Source organism: Trematomus bernacchii, unplaced genomic scaffold (assembly GCF_902827165.1).
Source record: "Trematomus bernacchii unplaced genomic scaffold, fTreBer1.1, whole genome shotgun sequence".
In the NCBI taxonomy this organism is placed as follows: Eukaryota; Metazoa; Chordata; class Actinopteri; order Perciformes; family Nototheniidae; genus Trematomus; species Trematomus bernacchii.
Genome location: NW_022987797.1, coordinates 3,400,192 through 3,418,816, shown reverse-complemented (window position 1 = coordinate 3,418,816; position 18,625 = coordinate 3,400,192). Strand labels below are relative to the sequence as shown.

Sequence of the window (18,625 nt, the reverse complement as noted above, 5' to 3'; positions counted from 1 at the left end):
TAGCTACAGTACAGGTGAAACTAGGCTACTAGCTACAGTACAGGTGAAACTAGGCTACTAGCTACAGTACAGGTGAAACTAGGCTACGAGCTACAGTACAGGTGAAACTAGGCTACGAGCTACAGTACAGGTGAAACTAGGCTACTAGCTACAGTACAGGTGAAACTAGGCTACGAGCTACAGTACAGGTGAAACTGGCACTAGCTACAGTACAGGTGAAAACTAGGCTACTAGCTACAGTACAGGTGAAACTAGGCTACTAGCTACAGTACAGGTGAAACTAGGCTACTAGCTACAGTACAGGTGAAACTAGGCTACTAGCTACAGTACAGGTGAAACTAGGCTACTAGCTACAGTACAGGTGAAACTAGGCTAGTAGCTACAGTACAGATGCAACTAGATGAGCTGTCAACTCTCGCTCTGTCTCAGACAGGTTGAAAGAGACGACACACGCATTTTTCCCACCCACATTCCGCGAAGACCCGCCCTACTGTGCCTCTGATTCGCAGACTGTTGGTGGGGGGAAAAAAACGCTGACGGGATGCTGAATGTGATTGGACCAAAGAGTTGACAGACACACACAGACAGTGGAACAGTCTGACATGCAGACTTGCAGAGCGCTGTTTGCAGTGGACCTAGCGGAGAATTTTGACTCGTTGCGTTGTGGCGATGTCTCGCAGATAATACAGATAATGCATATGAAAAGTATAATTTGCTCAGAGTCCAGAGACAGTTATGGTTCGGGCCGGATCCGGACCGGAGTCCGGACTTTGAGGATGCCTGGTTTACAGGTTTATGTTGTTAGGTATAAAATAGCCCATAGAGACTTACCAACAATTATATTTCGGTTCCAGTTCTTGTTTATTACTTGTTTTAATTTAACATTTGAGAATATCCATACGTATCTGGATTTACTAGCGACAGTGGCAGTGACTTGTTTTTTTGTGAAGTCACAAAGGGTAGAATCTGCTGACATGGAGACATCCTACTATACTGACCTCAGACCTTTGAACTCTGCCTTAGCTGTTGTAAGAGCTCTGACTGTCATCCATACACAATGCTCAGCAGCAGCAGCAGCTGTGTGTGGGGGCTTTGAATCACAACACAAATTCTCTGGATATGCATATCATTTGTTATGTTTTTATATACTTTTGGAGCTCTGATAACAAAAATGCCTCCCAAATCCTGTAATGTTAACCGCCACAACTGAACCCTTCCCAACCCTTACTCCATTCTAAACTTGATTAAGAACAAGTCTAAACTGTCCTTTGATAATGTGAGGAATAACCACATTTTCTCACGGCCAGTGTCTAAAAATCAGATTGAATACAGAAAAATAGATGAACATGAGCGTTTAACAGTGAATATACTAAAGCTGTAAAGCTAAGCTGCTGCTTTGTTGTTTCTGTTCCACCACCTGAACCCCGCAGTGCCTCACACACTGTAATCCAGTCCTTTCACTACACACACAAGGACACATGTTCACATACGCGTGGTGACCTATTCATTTTTCAATGCCTATCTATTTTGGTAATTTCTTCTTTTTGTATCTTTTGCTGGTTTTATACTGTTTTTTATACCAATTGTGTTCCTTCCTGGTTAATCTTTGTGTGTGTGTGTGTCTGTGTGTCCACAGAGAACCAGACCGATGGCAAAGAGTCCGACATGTCAGACACTCTGAGTCCCAGCAAAGACCGCAGCAGTGACGACACATCAGGTCAGTAAAACACAACAAATGTAACGTAAATCAAATTGAAGTCTCATCTGTGTGACTCCCTCTGTCTTTATTTGATCACACTTTTCTTTCATTAGTTTTAATTTCAAGGTTTCTATGCTGTAAAACTATCTTTTTGAAATGAATAATGTTGAATTGAGTCTGTCATGACTTCAACCTGGAATAATAATCACTTTTTTTTAAATGATGTTCTAGATCAATTCAGTAAGTAACTAATTAGAACCAGGCAGAACTTGCTGAAAATGAAATCCTGTTATTTGTTTTTTATTTAAAAAGAAACATGTCAATAAAGTCCTAAAAAAAGTATTTTTACCTTGTTTTTTATTCAAGCACTTAGTAAAGCTTGTTCATTCCTTTTTTTATGAAGTCCTCATTAGAAACAAATCATAACGAAAATCACCATGTGTGTTTCAGACGGCAACATGGACGACCAGGAGCTGATTGAACCTCAGAACAGAGGAGCTCTGCTCAAAGGTAACCATGGCAGCTCATCTCTGCTTTGTAGTCCTGCTCTGTGCTGCAATAACAAACCATGAACACCAAACTACATCACATTATCCAGTAATACACTAAACTCTCCATAAGGTGGAGCTGTTCAGTAGTGTTGATGCCTGCAGGTCCTTAAATAATGTTTTTAGTTTTTAATTTTCTCTGTGTTGTTTTGTAGTATTTGATATGGCCATCACCCGTGCTTAGAGATTATTCTAAATGAAGACAATTTTTTTAAAGTTGATCTCCTCTGTGTTTTTGTAGCTGAGTTGAATCGGGCCGGGCTAGAGCCTGGAGATACAGAGCAGGTCATCCACCACCTCCACAGAGAGCTTCTGGACGCCCAGGAACTAGCCAACACCGGCAAGCAGAGATGTCTGGAGCTACAAGGTAATTAATGACAGTATATTAATATCCCACTACAATAAACACTTAAATAGTAGGTAGCCGTGTTCACCCAAGCTCTTATTAGGATTAGGATCCTCAAGTTCTTAGGCGCTTTCACACCAAGTACTTTTCCCAGGAATAGTTCCCGGAACTTTTATTTCCTGGAACTATCTAGTAAATTGCGTTCACACCGGAATAAGTCCCTGAGGGAGCCGCTCACGTCCCTTCTTCTTCTGCTTTGGGTTTACTGGCAGGCCACAAACAACTTCACGGCGTATACTGCCACCCGGAGTCCCCGGCCAGAAGTACCCGGAGTTGGCGACTGGCTTCAGTAGAAGCTGCTGGGACTCCCAGCAGCTTCTACTGAAGCCAGTCCAGAAGTGCCGACACCTCCTCATCACTCCACCGCTCCAATGTTTTCTTTTGTGTTGCCATAAGTTAGTCTCTCTCCGTTTGTGCGCTGGGATAATGCTAATGCTAATAATGCTAATGCGAGCAAATAAAATGACGGCTTCACAAACAGTTTTACGAGTTTTACGGGGCGTGGTTTGCAATTCGCCCAGCCAATCAGGAATTGGAACCTTTTTCTCCCCAGGAAAGTCCCTGCTCTCTAGCAGGGACTGAAAAGGGGTGAAAAGGTTTGCAAACCAAAGTTCTAGTTCCAGATCTTTTTGGTGTGAACGCAAAATCCCAGGAACTATCGGAACTATTCCTGGGAAAAGTACTCCGGTGTGAAAGCGCCTCTTATCTATTTTTAACATTACCAGAATGTTTACGTGTTATATTACTCTCATTGTGCATCACATGGCAACATAACGGTTTTATATATATTGCAAAATGAAATCTAAGCAATTCAAATGATTTAATGAGACTTCCACTGGACCAACCCCACAACTCAAGTTATAATTAAAGCAATCTACAAACATTAGTACATAGAAATTCAATGACACGTTATACTCTCTGTGTCTGTCTGTAGCTCTGCTGGAGGAGGAGACGAGGAGTAACTCTAGGCAGACTGAAGAGTCCACCAAACAGATCCAGTACCTGCAGAGTGAGCACACACACACACTCACTCACTCACTCACTCAGTCAGTCTATTAGGTACTATACACCTGACTCCCTTTGTGTGTATTTGTTTGTGCTTTAGCTCAGCTCGGGAAGCTGCAGGCCGACATGGAGGGGCTGAGGGAGCAGAGGGAGAGCACCATCTGCACCACCCGAGAGGAGCTCTACTGCGCCCAGGAGGAGGTACCACTCCACCTCATAGCCCTCTGTCACCTTTGTGACTTCCCTCTGATTCCTCCTCTGATTGTCCCTCTACTCGGTCTGACACCTCTCTGACTCTTTATGATTCCCAGCTGATTCCTGCCAGTCTTTTCTTACTCAATCATCTGACTTCCTGTTGCTCCATGTCAATCCCTTTTCCCTGACACCACGGACTCCTTGACTCCCTTTCATCTCCTACTGACTCTATCTAACTTCTAATGGAACCTCCCGTCTCCTTCTTTGATTGATGGCCAGCCCTTCTGTCTACCATCTGATTCCTCCTAACTCCTTTTTCACGCTTTTCTTACTTCTTTCCTACAACTTTTGACACAAAAAAGAAACCCTCTCTTATTCAGTATGAGACACTATTTCTATTCTATTGTATTTGTATTACTTGCACTATTTTAACTATTTTGTCTGTTTTATTATGTTGCCCATTTGGAGGAGATTTTCATTGACATATCTACACTGTAGCTATGTACAAATGACAATAAAAGCCTTGAATCTTGAATGAGACCTTCTGTCCATCAGTTTACTGTATATTTCTCTCACATGACATAACTGACCGATTCTTGTTTCTGCCCTCAGATTATTGTCCTCCGGCACGCCATGGAGGCGGCGACGACGGAGCGTGAGCGGGAGATCAGCGCCCTGCAGGCCGACCTGAGCAGCGTGCGCTCTGAGCTGGAGCGCTGGAGGGACACGGCCGGGAGGTACGAGGGGGAGATCAGCCGGCTGCAGGAGGCCTTCACACAGCAGCAGCAGCAGCAGAGCTCCGCCACACAGCTGCAGGGTGAGCACACAGCCCCGTGCCAACACTAACACTGTGTCATTAAAACACACAGATGGTGACTGTTCTCTTCTTCTTCCTCAGCGGAATGTGTTACGTTGAAGCAGCAGTGTGTGTGTTTGCAGCAGGACTGTGACGGCCTGAAAGGGGAACGGAAAGCTCTTACAGACAAACTACACCGCCTGGAGACTGAGCTGAGCAGGTATAAAGACACACACACACACACACACACACACACACACACACACACACACACACACACACACACACACACTTGTGACACTTACAGTCTGCAATACAGGTAAATGACTCGTGGATTAGAATTCTACTCTTTTGCCATGCTTTTATTTTGAGTTTGATTCCACTCCAAAGGCTGACACATATTAGTACCAATGATCTACATCTTAACTGAATGACTTTTCAACCAGACACTGATGTTTAATTAGTTTATCAGAAACATCTTCATACATGTACAGGTTAAAAACATGGAAAATAAAGCGTTGTCCTTCATCTACAAACATATCTTCACTGTTGATGATGCTGCAGAACAGACCATTAGGGATATTATAAATAGCATCACACTGGAAAGTGTGTGTGGAAGAAATTCTAACACTCCACTGATACGAATATGAACCCCCAAACATCATAAGAACATGGTTCTTAACCCAATCAACCACAAATACAAGCAGCATTACTTTAATGATTTACTTTAATTATTTTAACACACTTTAATGTTGGATGTTATTGTTTTTAAATAAACGTTAACAATTCAACCTAAACATTTTAAAAGGTTGTTGCAGCCAAAATTAACTGGTCAAATTATGAAGGAAATGTTATTGCTCATATAAACCCATGACAGAAATGTAAGAATTTGTAAACGTTATAGGTATTGCTGTAAAAATGTCTTCAAAATAAAAAGAGGTACTTGGATAAATATATATATTTAATGTTACACATCCAAAAAAAGATGTGCTCATTACAAACTGAAACCAAACGCTTAATAATGATAAATCTAAAGACGGAACATATCAGGAATGCGTGTCAAACCAAGATGGTGGATGTTAAAATCAGACCTAAAAGTCTGTGTGACAGCTGTGATGGAGTTGATGAATTCTGGCTCAGGATGCCTGACAGGAAGCCCATGGGTGCTGATCAGAGTTCAGATTCAGCATTAAAAGAAGGACTGAGGGCGATAAGGAGCGCAGGAAACGCAGTGTCCAGCTGATTCAGGGCGACAGCTGACTGACAGAGTGAGCTGTCAGCAGGTTAACAGCTCTGTCTCATCTCCATGGAGAGAAAACATCACCGCATGTTCTCACCGTGCCGAGAGGTCAGCAGGATTTTATCTGAGTTACAGCTGTGTTTAGTTTCCAATAAACTGAGGGTGCCATTGGCAGCACTTTCCATGAATATCTGGAATGCACCTCTCTGGTAAAACTGCTGACATCAAACTATTACCTAAGATCCTCAAAGCTAGGGTGGGTAATCTTCTCCAAAAATATGTCTTGTTATATTTGTTGAAATTCTCCTTACATCCCGACGGCAATCAATAAAGCATATGCTCTAAATACCTGGTTCTGTGGAATGACAGTACAATTCTGTCTAATTATTTAGTTTAGGTTCAATCAAAATGATAGGACAAAGAGTCTTCCATGTACTGCTAGCTTCATAATGCCTGAGAAGATGGAACTTTTAGACTAGACTTTAGCAGCTCTTGGAGCTAATGTGGCTAGCTGCTTTCAGTATAAAAGGGCTGGCAACTCTGGATCATTTCAAAGTCTACAGTCCTATTGCTAACTTCTCAAGATTGAAATGATCAAAATGAAGATGAAACGCTTTTTTCACGATTTCAGTGCTAACATTTACCTTTAGAGCAGCACTAACAAACATGTCTCCCAGCTGTTCCCCTGCAAAGATTGGTTGCAGTGTGACCTGGTTCAGATATGTGCAATAAAGGCAAATGTCACTAAATAAACCCTTTTTACCTCAGCAATTATGATCACCTCAAACAAAAACAACCTTCCAGAGTTTCAGAAGAAGTGAAATTATTTTACAATTAACATTCAACTAAAACCAGTTTTCAAAAGAGAGGAGAAGAAAGTTCAATCAGTGACTACTTTTTCATATTAACTTGCTTTATAATACTTCTAATTATTACTCATGGTTGTGTACTTGTTTAATTTGATTATATTATACCTTTTTATTGCATCTTTTTAAAATATTCTAGCCCAATTTTGCCTTTTTCCTTTGCTTTTGTAACGCTGCACATTTCCCTGTTGTGGTCAGAATAAAACATTTTTGAATCCGAATCAGGTGAGAATAATTTGCTAAAGAAAACGTTATGTGTGTGTTTGTGTGCAGCACCAGGGAGCAGAGCCAGGTCATCAGCAGCAGTCTGGAGTCTCTGGAGAAGAGGGAGGGGGTTCTGCAGGACAAACTGGGTTCTCTGGAGAACCAACACCTGCAGGACGCAAGCAAGCTGAAGAGCCAGCTGGACCAGGCCCAGGCCCACACACACACACTAACCAGAGAGAGGTACACACACACACACACACACACACACACACACACACACACACACACACACACACACACACACACACACACACACACACACAGCAAGCAACACATTATTCATACAGCACTTTTCCTTCCAAGCAGAAGCACAGTGTGAGCTTCTGTTGAGCAACGAGAAAATAATGAGACCCACCACGAGTTAATACAATAGAAATACAATTACATTCAATACATGAATGATACAGGGGATTTAAAACCATTAAGGTGTAGGAGTAACAATAACATACTTTAAATCTACAACTAATCTGTACTAATTAGTTAAAGACATTTAAATGAAAACCAAAAAAGAATGTGAATAAAATATGTGAAATGGGGTGTGTGTTGTTGTGCAGTATGAAGACACACAGTCCCAGCTGTTGGACCTCCGTCAGCGCTACGAGAGGACAGAGAAGGAGAAGCTGAACATCCACCAGGAGCTGGAGCAGTGCAGGAGCAGCCTGAAGCTGCTGCAGGACAAGACCAGCTCCGTGAGTACACACACTGACACACACACACACACGGACACACAGACACACACACACACAGACGCACACACCAGAGTCCTGCACGGGTCTGATTTTCAAGACCCGCTCCCGCCCCGCACCCGCGACGTGCAATACCGAACCCGCCCCGCCACCCGCACATATTGCCAATTAGTTCCGCAAACCGACCCGACCCGTCGGCACAAGATCCGCAACCCGACCCGAACCCGCATATCCTATGAGCAGTGAAAACATGTAATTATTAACACACGCAGTTGCGTATTTGTCTCAAAAAGCGTGGGATGTTGGTTCTTTTCTCCATCTAGGATGACACCAAAAGCCTCCCAGACGTTGGATTTCGCTCTTGAGGAAGTGTTATTTACAATGCTGTATTCTCCGCTAGAGAGCTTCACCTCAGCCATTTCGAATGTGGCGCGCTCAGCAGCAGATTGATGCGCTGCAGAGGTTATGATTATGCGCGGTCCCGCGGGGGAGAGGTCTGAGGATTTAAACATTAAACTAAATTATTATTATTTTAATATATTTATTATGCAACACCCGCGACCCGACATCTTTGTTTTACCCAGAACCGAACCCGGAAAAAAGCGTTTGAAAAAATACCACCCGCGAATCACTTTTTTTTGCGAGTACCCGACCCGATGCAGGACTCTGACACACACACACACACACACACACACACACACACACACACACACACACACACACACACACACACACACACACCTCTCCTTCTTTCTTTAAAATACCAAAGAACCTTATCAAGTATTTGTTTTGTAACATTAATGATTGTGTTTGCTCAGCTTTAAATCCAGATGTTTTCATGATATTGTTTTTCCACAGTATTGTTTTTTTGCTTTAAGATATATGCAGGAGAAGCATCAGACTTGCTCATGGACACTGTCTTGAACTAACTAGCTGTATTCCACCCATCACTTAAATTGCACAGCCTCCTCGCTGCTTCTTTGCTAACCCTGTACAGTAAATAATATAAACCAAATGTAGTAGTAGTGATAGATAAGAAGAAATCATCACAAGTCATCGCCTCTCAATAACAGCTGTTAGTTTGTGAAAACTCCAGGAAACAGAAATCAGATGATAACGAGGCGGAGCAGCCTCTTCCTCCTCCTGTTGCCCCTCTTCCTCCTCTTCTTTCTTATCTGTCTTAAGCTCCTCTTCAGTACTTTCCTTACATGACGAGTCTCGCTCCTCAGGTTTTTGTGTCCCTAAAGCTTTTCAGTATAAAAGTCCTAATCCAAATATCCAGGAATAGATCAACACACTTCGTTTTGAAGTGACATTTGAAAAGGATAATATCTGTTGGTTGCCCATTTGGTTTTATTGACATAGTGCTGTCCATCATGTCTTCCAGCTCATAGAGTTAATGGCTAAGATGTGGGAACATGGAGACCTGACTAATGACACGTTGCACAAGTTGCCTGACAATCAGACGTTAGACGTAAACCTGCAGCTTACACAAACCTAATCAGGTCTTTTTTTTGTTTACATTTCATTTCTTTAGACTTTAAATATTCGTGCACATTTCTAGACAAAGATTAGCCTACACTTATATTGTTAGTATTTTAGTGTCTTTAGATTCAGATTTGAGTGGTGGCTGCCTAGGATTGTTCTGATCAAAACATTTCCAATAACTGGAGGAAATGGGGATGTAACGAGATATTCAGCTTTGTTATTGTTCAATCCAAGCAGTTTGCTGTCCTGTGTGCCACAGCTTGGATTGAACAATAACAAAGCATCTGACTAATTATACTCATCAAAGAAAGTTGATTTATCATAAAAAATATTAAATTACTTTATTATAAACTTTTTTTAAGGATCACGAAGTCTTAAAAAATGACCAATAATCTAATCTTATTTAAAAAACGTATAAGGAGCTTCGAAAAAAGAAAGTAAAAAATGTTCAGCCCTGACAGAAATGATGGACCAAACTATGAAAGAAAGACTCATTTGAATGAACGCAATGATCCTTAACGCCTGATCATTATCTGCACCAAGAACAACATGTCATGTATTGCCACCCTAGTTTAAAAAGAATAGTTTGGAGTATTCATAGAATGAACTTGTGTCCAGCGTTTTTATTTATTTGTAATATTTGAAAACAGAGCAGATTCTTAACGTTTCTGTCCGGCCTTTAAAGCAAGCGTGCATTTAGATTACCGGGTTCCGTCCTGGTGCAGAGAGTGAATGAGCAGAATTAAAAAGGTTGCTGTTTAAAGAGCCTGCTACCGGGTGGCACTTCTTCTTCTTCTTCTTCTTCTTCTTCTTCTTCTTCTGTGGTGTTTGGTGAATGTGGCTGTTTGATGTGTGGAGATGGCGGTGTTGCTTTGTAGAAACGGCTGTCTCGATACAACCCACCCCCCCCCCTTCTTTTTTCTCTCTTTCTCTCCCCCTCGCTGTAGCTGCTCCATCCTCATGTTGATTTTGGTTGATTTGCCGGCTGATATCTTCTTGTCCCTCTCCCCCCCCCCCCCCCTCCCTCCGTCCCCCTCTAGCCATCCATACTGCAGCCTGTCCAAGCCATATTCATTGGCCTTGTCCTGGCTCTGCTGTACTGGTGTTTCGGCCAGTTGTGGTAGAAAGGTATACACCGACATGACATCAGTCTGTCTCTCTGCCTGCCTCTCTTTTGCCTCCATCTGTCCGTCGTCTGTGGAAGGGAAGATGACGGAGGTGGAAACATCGTCCTGATCTGTGATGAATTCAGGGTCACATGTTAACAAACAAGATTAAGACAGAAGTGAAAGTACCCATGTTCCGGAATGAGTCAAGTTGAAATGACAATGTTTTGACCCTACATTCTTCCATTTGACTTAAATGATTATTCTCCTTAAATATAAACCATGTAAATGACCCTTAACCTCCAAGGGCTTTATTAAAGTAGTTTTTCTATGACCACCATATCTACTGGGCATTAAAGGGGCTTCCATAAGTTGAGATTGTTAGAAAAATGGAAAGAAATGATTCCAAAACATCAGATTTGCTGATTGCGTTCTTTCAAAGTCTCTTCTGGATGTTCGATTTGATATGAAATGAAGAGGTACATCACTTATAATATGATGTTTGTATAAAACAAACCTGAGCAGACTTTCAACACTAACTTTGAGTTGTTGACCGTTTCCCTGGACACACTTGGTCACACTTAGCTTTCATCCCTTTAAAACAACATGAGTTAAGAGAAGGAGGATCAGTAAATGCATCATGGTGCAGGCTGCTGTCACATGACGGTGGTTAGGTTTGAACCCTGAATTCTGATCATCAGGACGCTCTCCTCGCCGCTGTCACTTCCCTATAAGATTGTGTACCATCATCATCATCTTCATCATTGCGTTGGTCTTTGCCTCCTGCTGTGAGCGGCTCTAACTGCACGGCTGTCCGTCTCACTGCTTCTGCTGGGCTCACCCTGCTCTGCTCTCTAAAGGGACACGCTAGCAACATCTACAGGGACACCTGCTGTCCTGACAGCCTGAAGACACATTTCCTTTCTTCATCCTCTAGTAAACATTATTCCTTCTAGTAAAACGATTTTATTCTAGATGTTTCTTATTGTCAAGAATATGTAAGATTTTCATCATTAAATATCGGTTCACGAATATAAAGTAAAAATATTCAAAAGCAGGTCATTGTAGTTTTTAACTAATTTCACTCAAACAGTAGGAAATGGTGCATTTGTTAAGGACTATTTTCAGCAGTGAAAAGATTCAAAGGATTGCATTTTTTTAAGAAATATATAGAATTTAGTCCTTAAAAAAGGTTAAACATATTATTTCTTATTTTGATAAACTTTCTAGGAATATTTGATAGACAAAACAAATGGCCAGTTGAGAGTCTACTGGCATGTTATTGGGGTGCAGAAACATGTATTGTGAGTTAACACAAAGTACAAGATCAATCTAATTGCTCAGACAAGATTCAACGTAAAGATTCAGAGAAATGTAGTATTTATTAAAGATAATGATATTTATTTTTCTTAACAGTCTACGTACATTTGTTAAAGTTATATTAGAAAAACTTGGCCAATTTGAAATATGTTTCCATGCAAAATGAAAAGCTCTCGCAATGTACTGTATGAATGAAGAAGTGTTGAAATGTATATTTATTGAAAGCTCAATTCTGCAGGGATCTGAGCCGTAAACAGTCGCTCTAAGAATCAAGACTTTTGAAAGGTTTACTTTCATTACAGTATAAAAGTCTTTATTTCTGACCTTATTTATTTTAAGATAAAGGATTCCCTTTAAAGAGTTGGGCTTCACATCTGAACATCTCCTTATTCAACTCCGTCACTAACACGTTCACACCGCCTCCCTCCCTCCCTCCCTCACTCATCCATTAACGTCACTTCACGGCTCTCCCTCACGTTCAGGGTGCTGGAACTATCATTTCTTTAATGTATGCGTCATTTTCTTCATCTCTTGCAACAGGGTTTGTGGTTAATTTATAATTGTTTCTTCCATTTCTTGCATCCGGTCTGCAGCTTAATCTCATGTATTTTTCCATTTGATCTTTATTGACCTGCTCACAGGATTCATTTGGTAACACTGACCCATCCATCTTTTTGATTCCAAGTCTTTCTTTGGCCTCACTGCAGTTTCTTCATGTTTCAAACATCCATCGTTGTTTCCATCCCGTCCGTCCTGTGTTTGTGTTTGCTGCTTGTTTGTTTATTTGGAGTGTGTGACCAGTGTTTCCAGTTGTTTGCTGAAGCAAAACTGGTCTGTAACGTTTCTGTTTTTCTACTCAGGTAACTTCCTCCTTTACTTTGCTGCTTCCTGTTGTTCTTTCTCTCTTCTAACTCTCCTGAAGCCCCAGAATATGTTATTTTTTATTTGTGTATTTTTCATTGTTCAGTCATTTTGACACCACTCTTTAAACCTAAATATTTCTCAGCTGTGATTTCATCCAGTTAGTCAGACACCAGAGCGCTGACTCTCCTCAGCAGAAACCATGAAAGGACTTTGCACACTTTAGACCTTGATGAAGAATTCATTTGAAAAGCATTGACATGTGAAAATGGAAACGGATGTTAATGAAATGCCAAGAAAATAGCCTCGTAAGTCAAAAAGATGATTTAGTCGATAGATGAGCTTGAACTCAGACGACTTCAAAGAAAACAGAAATTCTTCCAAAATTACATTTCAACTAATGAGCTAATTTAGCTGAGTTAAGATTTATTATTGTAAAAAATATTCTTCTATATACATTTGTATTGTTTTATCTGTTAAGTGTTTTATTGTTTATAGTTTTAACTGCATGAACAGTCTGGAAATGTACAAAACGTGTATGTAATGCAGCCTTTAAATAAAGAAAAAAACACCTATATGATCAAAGAGAATCAAAGATGATATTAAAGCTCATTTGGATCATTTAAATATTGATACTTTGCCCAGCCTTACCCTCCCAATTCACATTAATGTTAATAACTGTCGATTATTATCAAAGTATTGTGCTTTTAGATCACTCTTCCCAATTAGATAAATTACTAGTTTGCTCACAAAATAAAAAATATCATCAGTTTTCTTTGGGCTTCATAGGCTTGACTGTTTTTCTTTTCTGCAGTCCTCTTTCCTCTGCTCTTCTTCATCTTCTTCCTCTCTTCTTTCTTTCATGTTTCTCTCTGTCAGAACATTGTTCACGTTGCTGCAGACTAACTTGTTGTGGTTGTTGTCTCTCCCCACAGAGCGGCTGGAGCCCCTGGATGCCGGTCATCGCAGTGATGGTCGCCGTGACGGCAGCCGTCCTCTACCCCAACTTCTCCAAGAGCAGCTCCACCTAGGACACACACACACACACACACTCACACACACTCACAGAAACAGAGAGCGCTGTGAGGAGAGCATCACTGCTTTACTTGTATAAAGTCTAATTGTACATAATTGTAGAGGGATTATAAAGGTTGTGGTTTCTACAGAGGATTCAGAAGCTTCTCGGTTTATTTTGTTTTTGTGTTGTTTTTTTCTGCGGCGGGGAGTTTTGTTGTCGTTTTTATTCTCGGCTCTCTCTCAGCTGTGGTGGGGGCTTCCTCTGTTGGTCTCTCAGCTGATTTCTGGGTTAATAAAGTGTTCTCCAGCAGGCCGGCTTCCACACAGAACACCTGCCAGAGGTGGAGCTCACATCCCTGGGATGCAAGCGAACGCAACACTTTCCAGCAGAGATATTTGGTGCCAGGCTTCCGCAAATATGTAAATTGGTTATTTTAATTCCAAAAACACTGCTCACCCTTTCCTTTTTTTGTCAGGGAAGAACAAATGATAAATAATGCGTTACAAACTTGGCAACGGAGGTTATCATTTTATGAAATGCTTAATTGTTTCTGAACATGCACTGCTAAAGCTCAGTAAAAACAAAATGTCTGATATATAATGTGTTTTCTACCTATTCTCCTGAGGCGCTGTATAAAAGGAGTACGAATCAAGTTTTGACAACTTTAATATTCCTTGTAATGTTCTGTGGACATTGTGCATATTCTTAAACAAATCAGTGTTTGATCAAATTCTAACTCACGAGGGGCACACTGGTCATATTTGCCCCAGACCTAACTATTATTCTTTTTGCTCTGTTTTATTAATACGGCCCCAAATACAGTGTAACTACGCAGTACATCTACATCGAATTGGACCGCCCGACTTTAATAAAAAGACAAATAAAAAAGAACTAAGAAAATTCCTATCAGTAAAATGTCAGAGTTAATATTTAGAAAAGAGTCTCATTTTCCCTGAAACATGATTTGTGTCTGCTGGAAAGTGCTCGCGATGTTTTCAGGAAGTCCGACTGCTCTGTTCCGGTTTAAGCTATGTTCTAACATGGACTTTTTAATCTTTTTGGTCTTTTCTTTTCTTTGGGAGTTTCAGGGTCGGGGGTTAAAACTTGAAGCCAAATTATTCAAATAAAAATCCGATTTATTTTCTGTGAGGGGTTTGTTTTTTTCATTTTTGTGGCACAGAAACGGGGCTTAAAGTGCCTCTGATGTAACTTACACCACCGTTTGTGTATGTGTGCGGACAAACGCAACCACACACTTTCTGGGATAAACACACACACACTTGTTTTGTGACTGCCAGAGGTCTGTCAGTGTTTCGAGAGGAGAGAAGCTGAAGTTGCTAATCCACAATATTTCATCAGCTTCTACCTGAGCTTTCTCCGGGTGAAGAAGCCTGTGACTTGGTGGTTAAAGCTCATAAACAAATCTTGTAAATTGACATTCATTTAAGATTATTTCATCAAACTATTGTGGATTTAGCCCAACGATTCCCATCAACTGAAAGATGATGCCTCGTTCATGACTCTAAGGACGAAGCGGATGATCTCTTGATCCAGAATACAATATTTGAACTGTTACAGGATGGATCTAAATTAGGTGCTGACTTTTTATAATATCTACTCTTCTAATAACTAAATTCATGACCAGACAACTCAAAAAGGGTAAAGAACAAAGCTAAGGGGAAATGAGGCTTAATTGGCTTAGTACTTATTGTAGTGGTTTTAGTCATGTTGGATCTCTGTGCATGTTCAGCCTTGTGCTGCTGCAGCATTTACATTCATCTGATGGCATTACATTCAGTCTTTTTGTTAGAAAGTATTACTATATAAGAATTACCAAGGTGTTTATACAGACATGCATGTTTATTTGCCATCTGATGAATGTAGAGGGTGCACGTTAGCATGTGGACTCACGCTGTCATTTTAGGTCCATGTAAATGAGCATGGTAAAGGAGTTAAGGTTATCTTTTTCTGATCAAAACAGTTCAGTTGGGATTAGTGGATTAGTGTGAAACCTTCAGCAGGAAGGTATCATGTGCACGCATGACAAACAAAACACAGGGACGACTCAGCAAAACGTTTCTTTATAGTGCGAACATCCTTTCATCCACAGGAATAAGATCAGCTTCTCTCCAAACGAGCTTAAAACACAACAGGCCTTTCTTTAGCAGACATTACTTTGATGTGTGTGTGTTTCTGTGTGTGTACAGGAGAGTGTGTGTCTGTTCACACTGGACTCATCGTTCGTGTACTCTGTCTCGTCTCCGTGTTTAAATAAAATAAAAGACAACGAACAAATATTCCTGATGTTTAAAGAGAAAAACACTACAGTACAGAGAGAGAATTGTAAAATAAAATGTTATTGGATGATGTGCTACTAGACTTATTTTGTTAAAATTGTTTAGAGATATGAGAGGGAGCTATGTAGAGGATATGATGATGTATTGAATATGCAGAGCGATGTTTGGATTAAAGTTGTAGCAAGCTGACCCACCAAACCTGCTTCTGGTGCTTTCATTCATTCATGGACGTCACAATAACCGCTCAAAACCTGTCATTAATAAATAGTGAAGACTAATCAGACGGTGTTTCCATATTTACATGAAGATATCAAGTTAATAATATCCTTATTTTATTTATTCTGATCCAGATTTTTTTCAAAATAATGAAAAGGTTAAAGTGGTATATACATTTTTCTTTAACAGCAGCAAGCTCCTATTTTGAATTGTTGAGTGTTTATTTTAACATTTTAATTGTAAAAATAATAAAAATACAATATGAAAAAGTGCAGTATTTCCTGTTCTGGGGATTTGGGAGCACATTGTCTTACTAAGGCTGGAAATGCAATGTTTTTCTTTTAAAATAGGACAATTTATCTTCGCTATGTTTATGATTCATCAAGCTGTAATGTGTTTTTTATATATTTAATACAAAAAAAGCTTTTTCAAACATAACAAATAATCAAAGACTTACTTTGCCCCCCACACTCATTTTTAGTATGGAAAAACAAAGTGTTTATCTGAAAAGCTAAGATTTAGCGAGATTGATCTCAATCTAAAGAGCAATAGTTGCCTGTGTATCTGTCACACTCCCACTTGAGGGAAAAATACAATAATTCCCCCTGAATTGTAGAGGAGTATGAAGAATCCTAACAAGAAATTAAAACACTCAAGTTAAGTACAGAAAACTCAAAATTATACTTAAGTACAGTTCTTAAATGTATTTCCCCCCAGTGATTAAACCAAGGTGAGGATGATGTCATGGTAACAAAGAACTAAACTCTTCATTAAACAGCAGGCCTGGACCTGTGTGTGTGCAAGTGTGTGCACGTGTGTGTGTGTAGTCTGTTCCCATGACAAACATGCATCAATCATCCAGCAGGGCATGATGTCATCTTTACGAGACAAAGGTTGCAACATGACTGTAGGAACATGTCGAGGAATTAACACTCAGCGGTCTCTGATGTTGAGTCAGAGACAGAGAATTCAATATTGCAGAAATGTTTTCAAGTGGCAAGAAATGCAAAGAGTTTTTGGACGTGATGTGAAAGTGGTCTTCTATGTTCAGTTGTTTAATATATTGACATTTTCCAAAAGGAATAAATAATGAAGTCAACTTTTTGATACCTAAAGCTTAAAAATCATTCAGTTTTTTTACTTAAGATATAATAACTTTATTGTATTTTCTTGTAATTCTATGTTAAATAGTTAAATTATTGACTTTTTACCTTTTTGTTTTACTGTTTCAGCCCTGTTCCAAAAGTGCTGATTCTGTGTCTGTAGCTTTAACTGCTAATGAGCTGCTGCTGGCCACGCCCTTCTGTCAAGTGATTGGTTAAAAAGAACACAATGGTGCTCTAGGAAGAGATTCAGGTGATAAGGGGGGGGGGGGGGGGGGGGGGGTTACCTTGGTTGGTGATTGGCTAATGGTTACACAACCCAAAAAATCGTTATGACATCATAAAGTGGCCAAAATCTGATCAGCTCATTTTCTCATTTTTATATAAATGGATCAGGACAAAAAGAGAGAGAATCTTTGTTCCTGAAACTTTCAGAGTCTCTTTACACAGAGGGGACACATGTTGATGAAGAAGAGACATGAAGAAGAGGGGACACATGTTGATGAAGAAGAGACATGAAGAAGTGGATTTTGCATAATAGGTTATTTTTTAAATAACTTGTGTCAAAAACACAGCTATTATTTACCATGATTCATTCTATTTGTAATATTATCCCAACGAACACTGACTTTTTATTTTTCTAACCCGTCTTTTTCTTTCCCTGCATCTAGGCCTCCTCTTTTTTTTCTTTTTCTTTTTTTTTATCAAACTGATTTTTGACCTGTTTTTTTATCTCCTATTTTTACTGTATTATAATAATCAACCGTAAATGTTTGGTTTGTTTAGTTAACACAAGAGACGTGTTGTACTTGGTCAAACAGCTGCAAAGACATGTGAGGACATTTTCATGTTACTGTCAGCATATGATATTCTTATTTATAACAAACTGTAACAATAATCAGACCATGACTTTATGAAATATATAGGGATTTTTACAGCTTCTTGTTTCAGTGAGTATTTGATGCTGACACCTCGCCAGACATCAAAGTGTGATTCATAAAAAGCCTCTGGTCTCTGAATTTAGAAAAAGTTGAAACACGTCCACAGACGTCAATGATTCCTCCTGCGGGATTTACTGCAATCCTCAAGTCAAGACATCCCTCTGTTTACCCTGAAAACACAGAAGGGTGTGTGTGTGTGTGTGTGTGTGTGTGTGTGTGTGTGTGTGTGTGTGTGTGTGTGTGTGTGTGTGTGTGTGTGTGTGTGTGTGTGTGTGTGTGTGTGTGTGTGTGTGTGTGTGTGTGTGTGTTGAGACTTGTCATGCAGGGTTGGGTTGTTCTGTCTGAAACAGATTTGAAGATTTAAACCCACATAAAGTTAATATAAAATAATAATATATAAATAAATACATAAGTTGATACATCTATATGTATTATCTATAATACTTATAATTGTATTATCAATTACATTACATTACATGTTAGACGCTTTTTTCCAAAGCGACTTACATACTCAATACTGTGGGCAATCCCCATAGGAGCAATTTGGGGTGAAGTGTCTTGCCCAGG

The 18,625-nt window shown here is 40.0% G+C and overlaps 1 protein-coding gene across 19 annotated transcripts in view; it reads left to right on the top strand.

Annotated features, from left to right (window-relative positions):
• The window catches only part of slmapa (sarcolemma associated protein a), a 75,917-nt gene extending 59,919 nt beyond the window's left edge, over window positions 1–15,998 (top strand). For 16 of the 19 annotated variants that reach the window (XR_004557503.1, XR_004557498.1, XR_004557495.1 and 13 more), the window contains 11 exons: window positions 1,637–1,717; window positions 2,150–2,209; window positions 2,489–2,614; window positions 3,588–3,662; window positions 3,759–3,859; window positions 4,466–4,670; window positions 4,752–4,869; window positions 7,029–7,202; window positions 7,577–7,711; window positions 10,237–10,324; window positions 13,419–15,998. Coding sequence is in view for 2 of the 19 variants with exons in the window: in XM_034149898.1 (XP_034005789.1) it covers window positions 1,637–1,717; window positions 2,150–2,209; window positions 2,489–2,614; window positions 3,588–3,662; window positions 3,759–3,859; window positions 4,466–4,670; window positions 4,752–4,869; window positions 7,029–7,198; window positions 7,575–7,711; window positions 13,419–13,514 (1,169 nt within the window). In the remaining 17 variants the exon portion in view is untranslated. Of the gene's footprint in view, window positions 1–1,636; window positions 1,718–2,149; window positions 2,210–2,488; window positions 2,615–3,587; window positions 3,663–3,758; window positions 3,860–4,465; window positions 4,671–4,751; window positions 4,870–7,028; window positions 7,203–7,574; window positions 7,712–10,236; window positions 10,325–13,418 lie in introns of all 19 variants that reach the window. The other 3 variants (XM_034149898.1, XM_034149897.1, XR_004557488.1) reach the window with 2 other exon arrangements.
• Window positions 15,999–18,625: the final 2,627 nt, after the last annotated feature.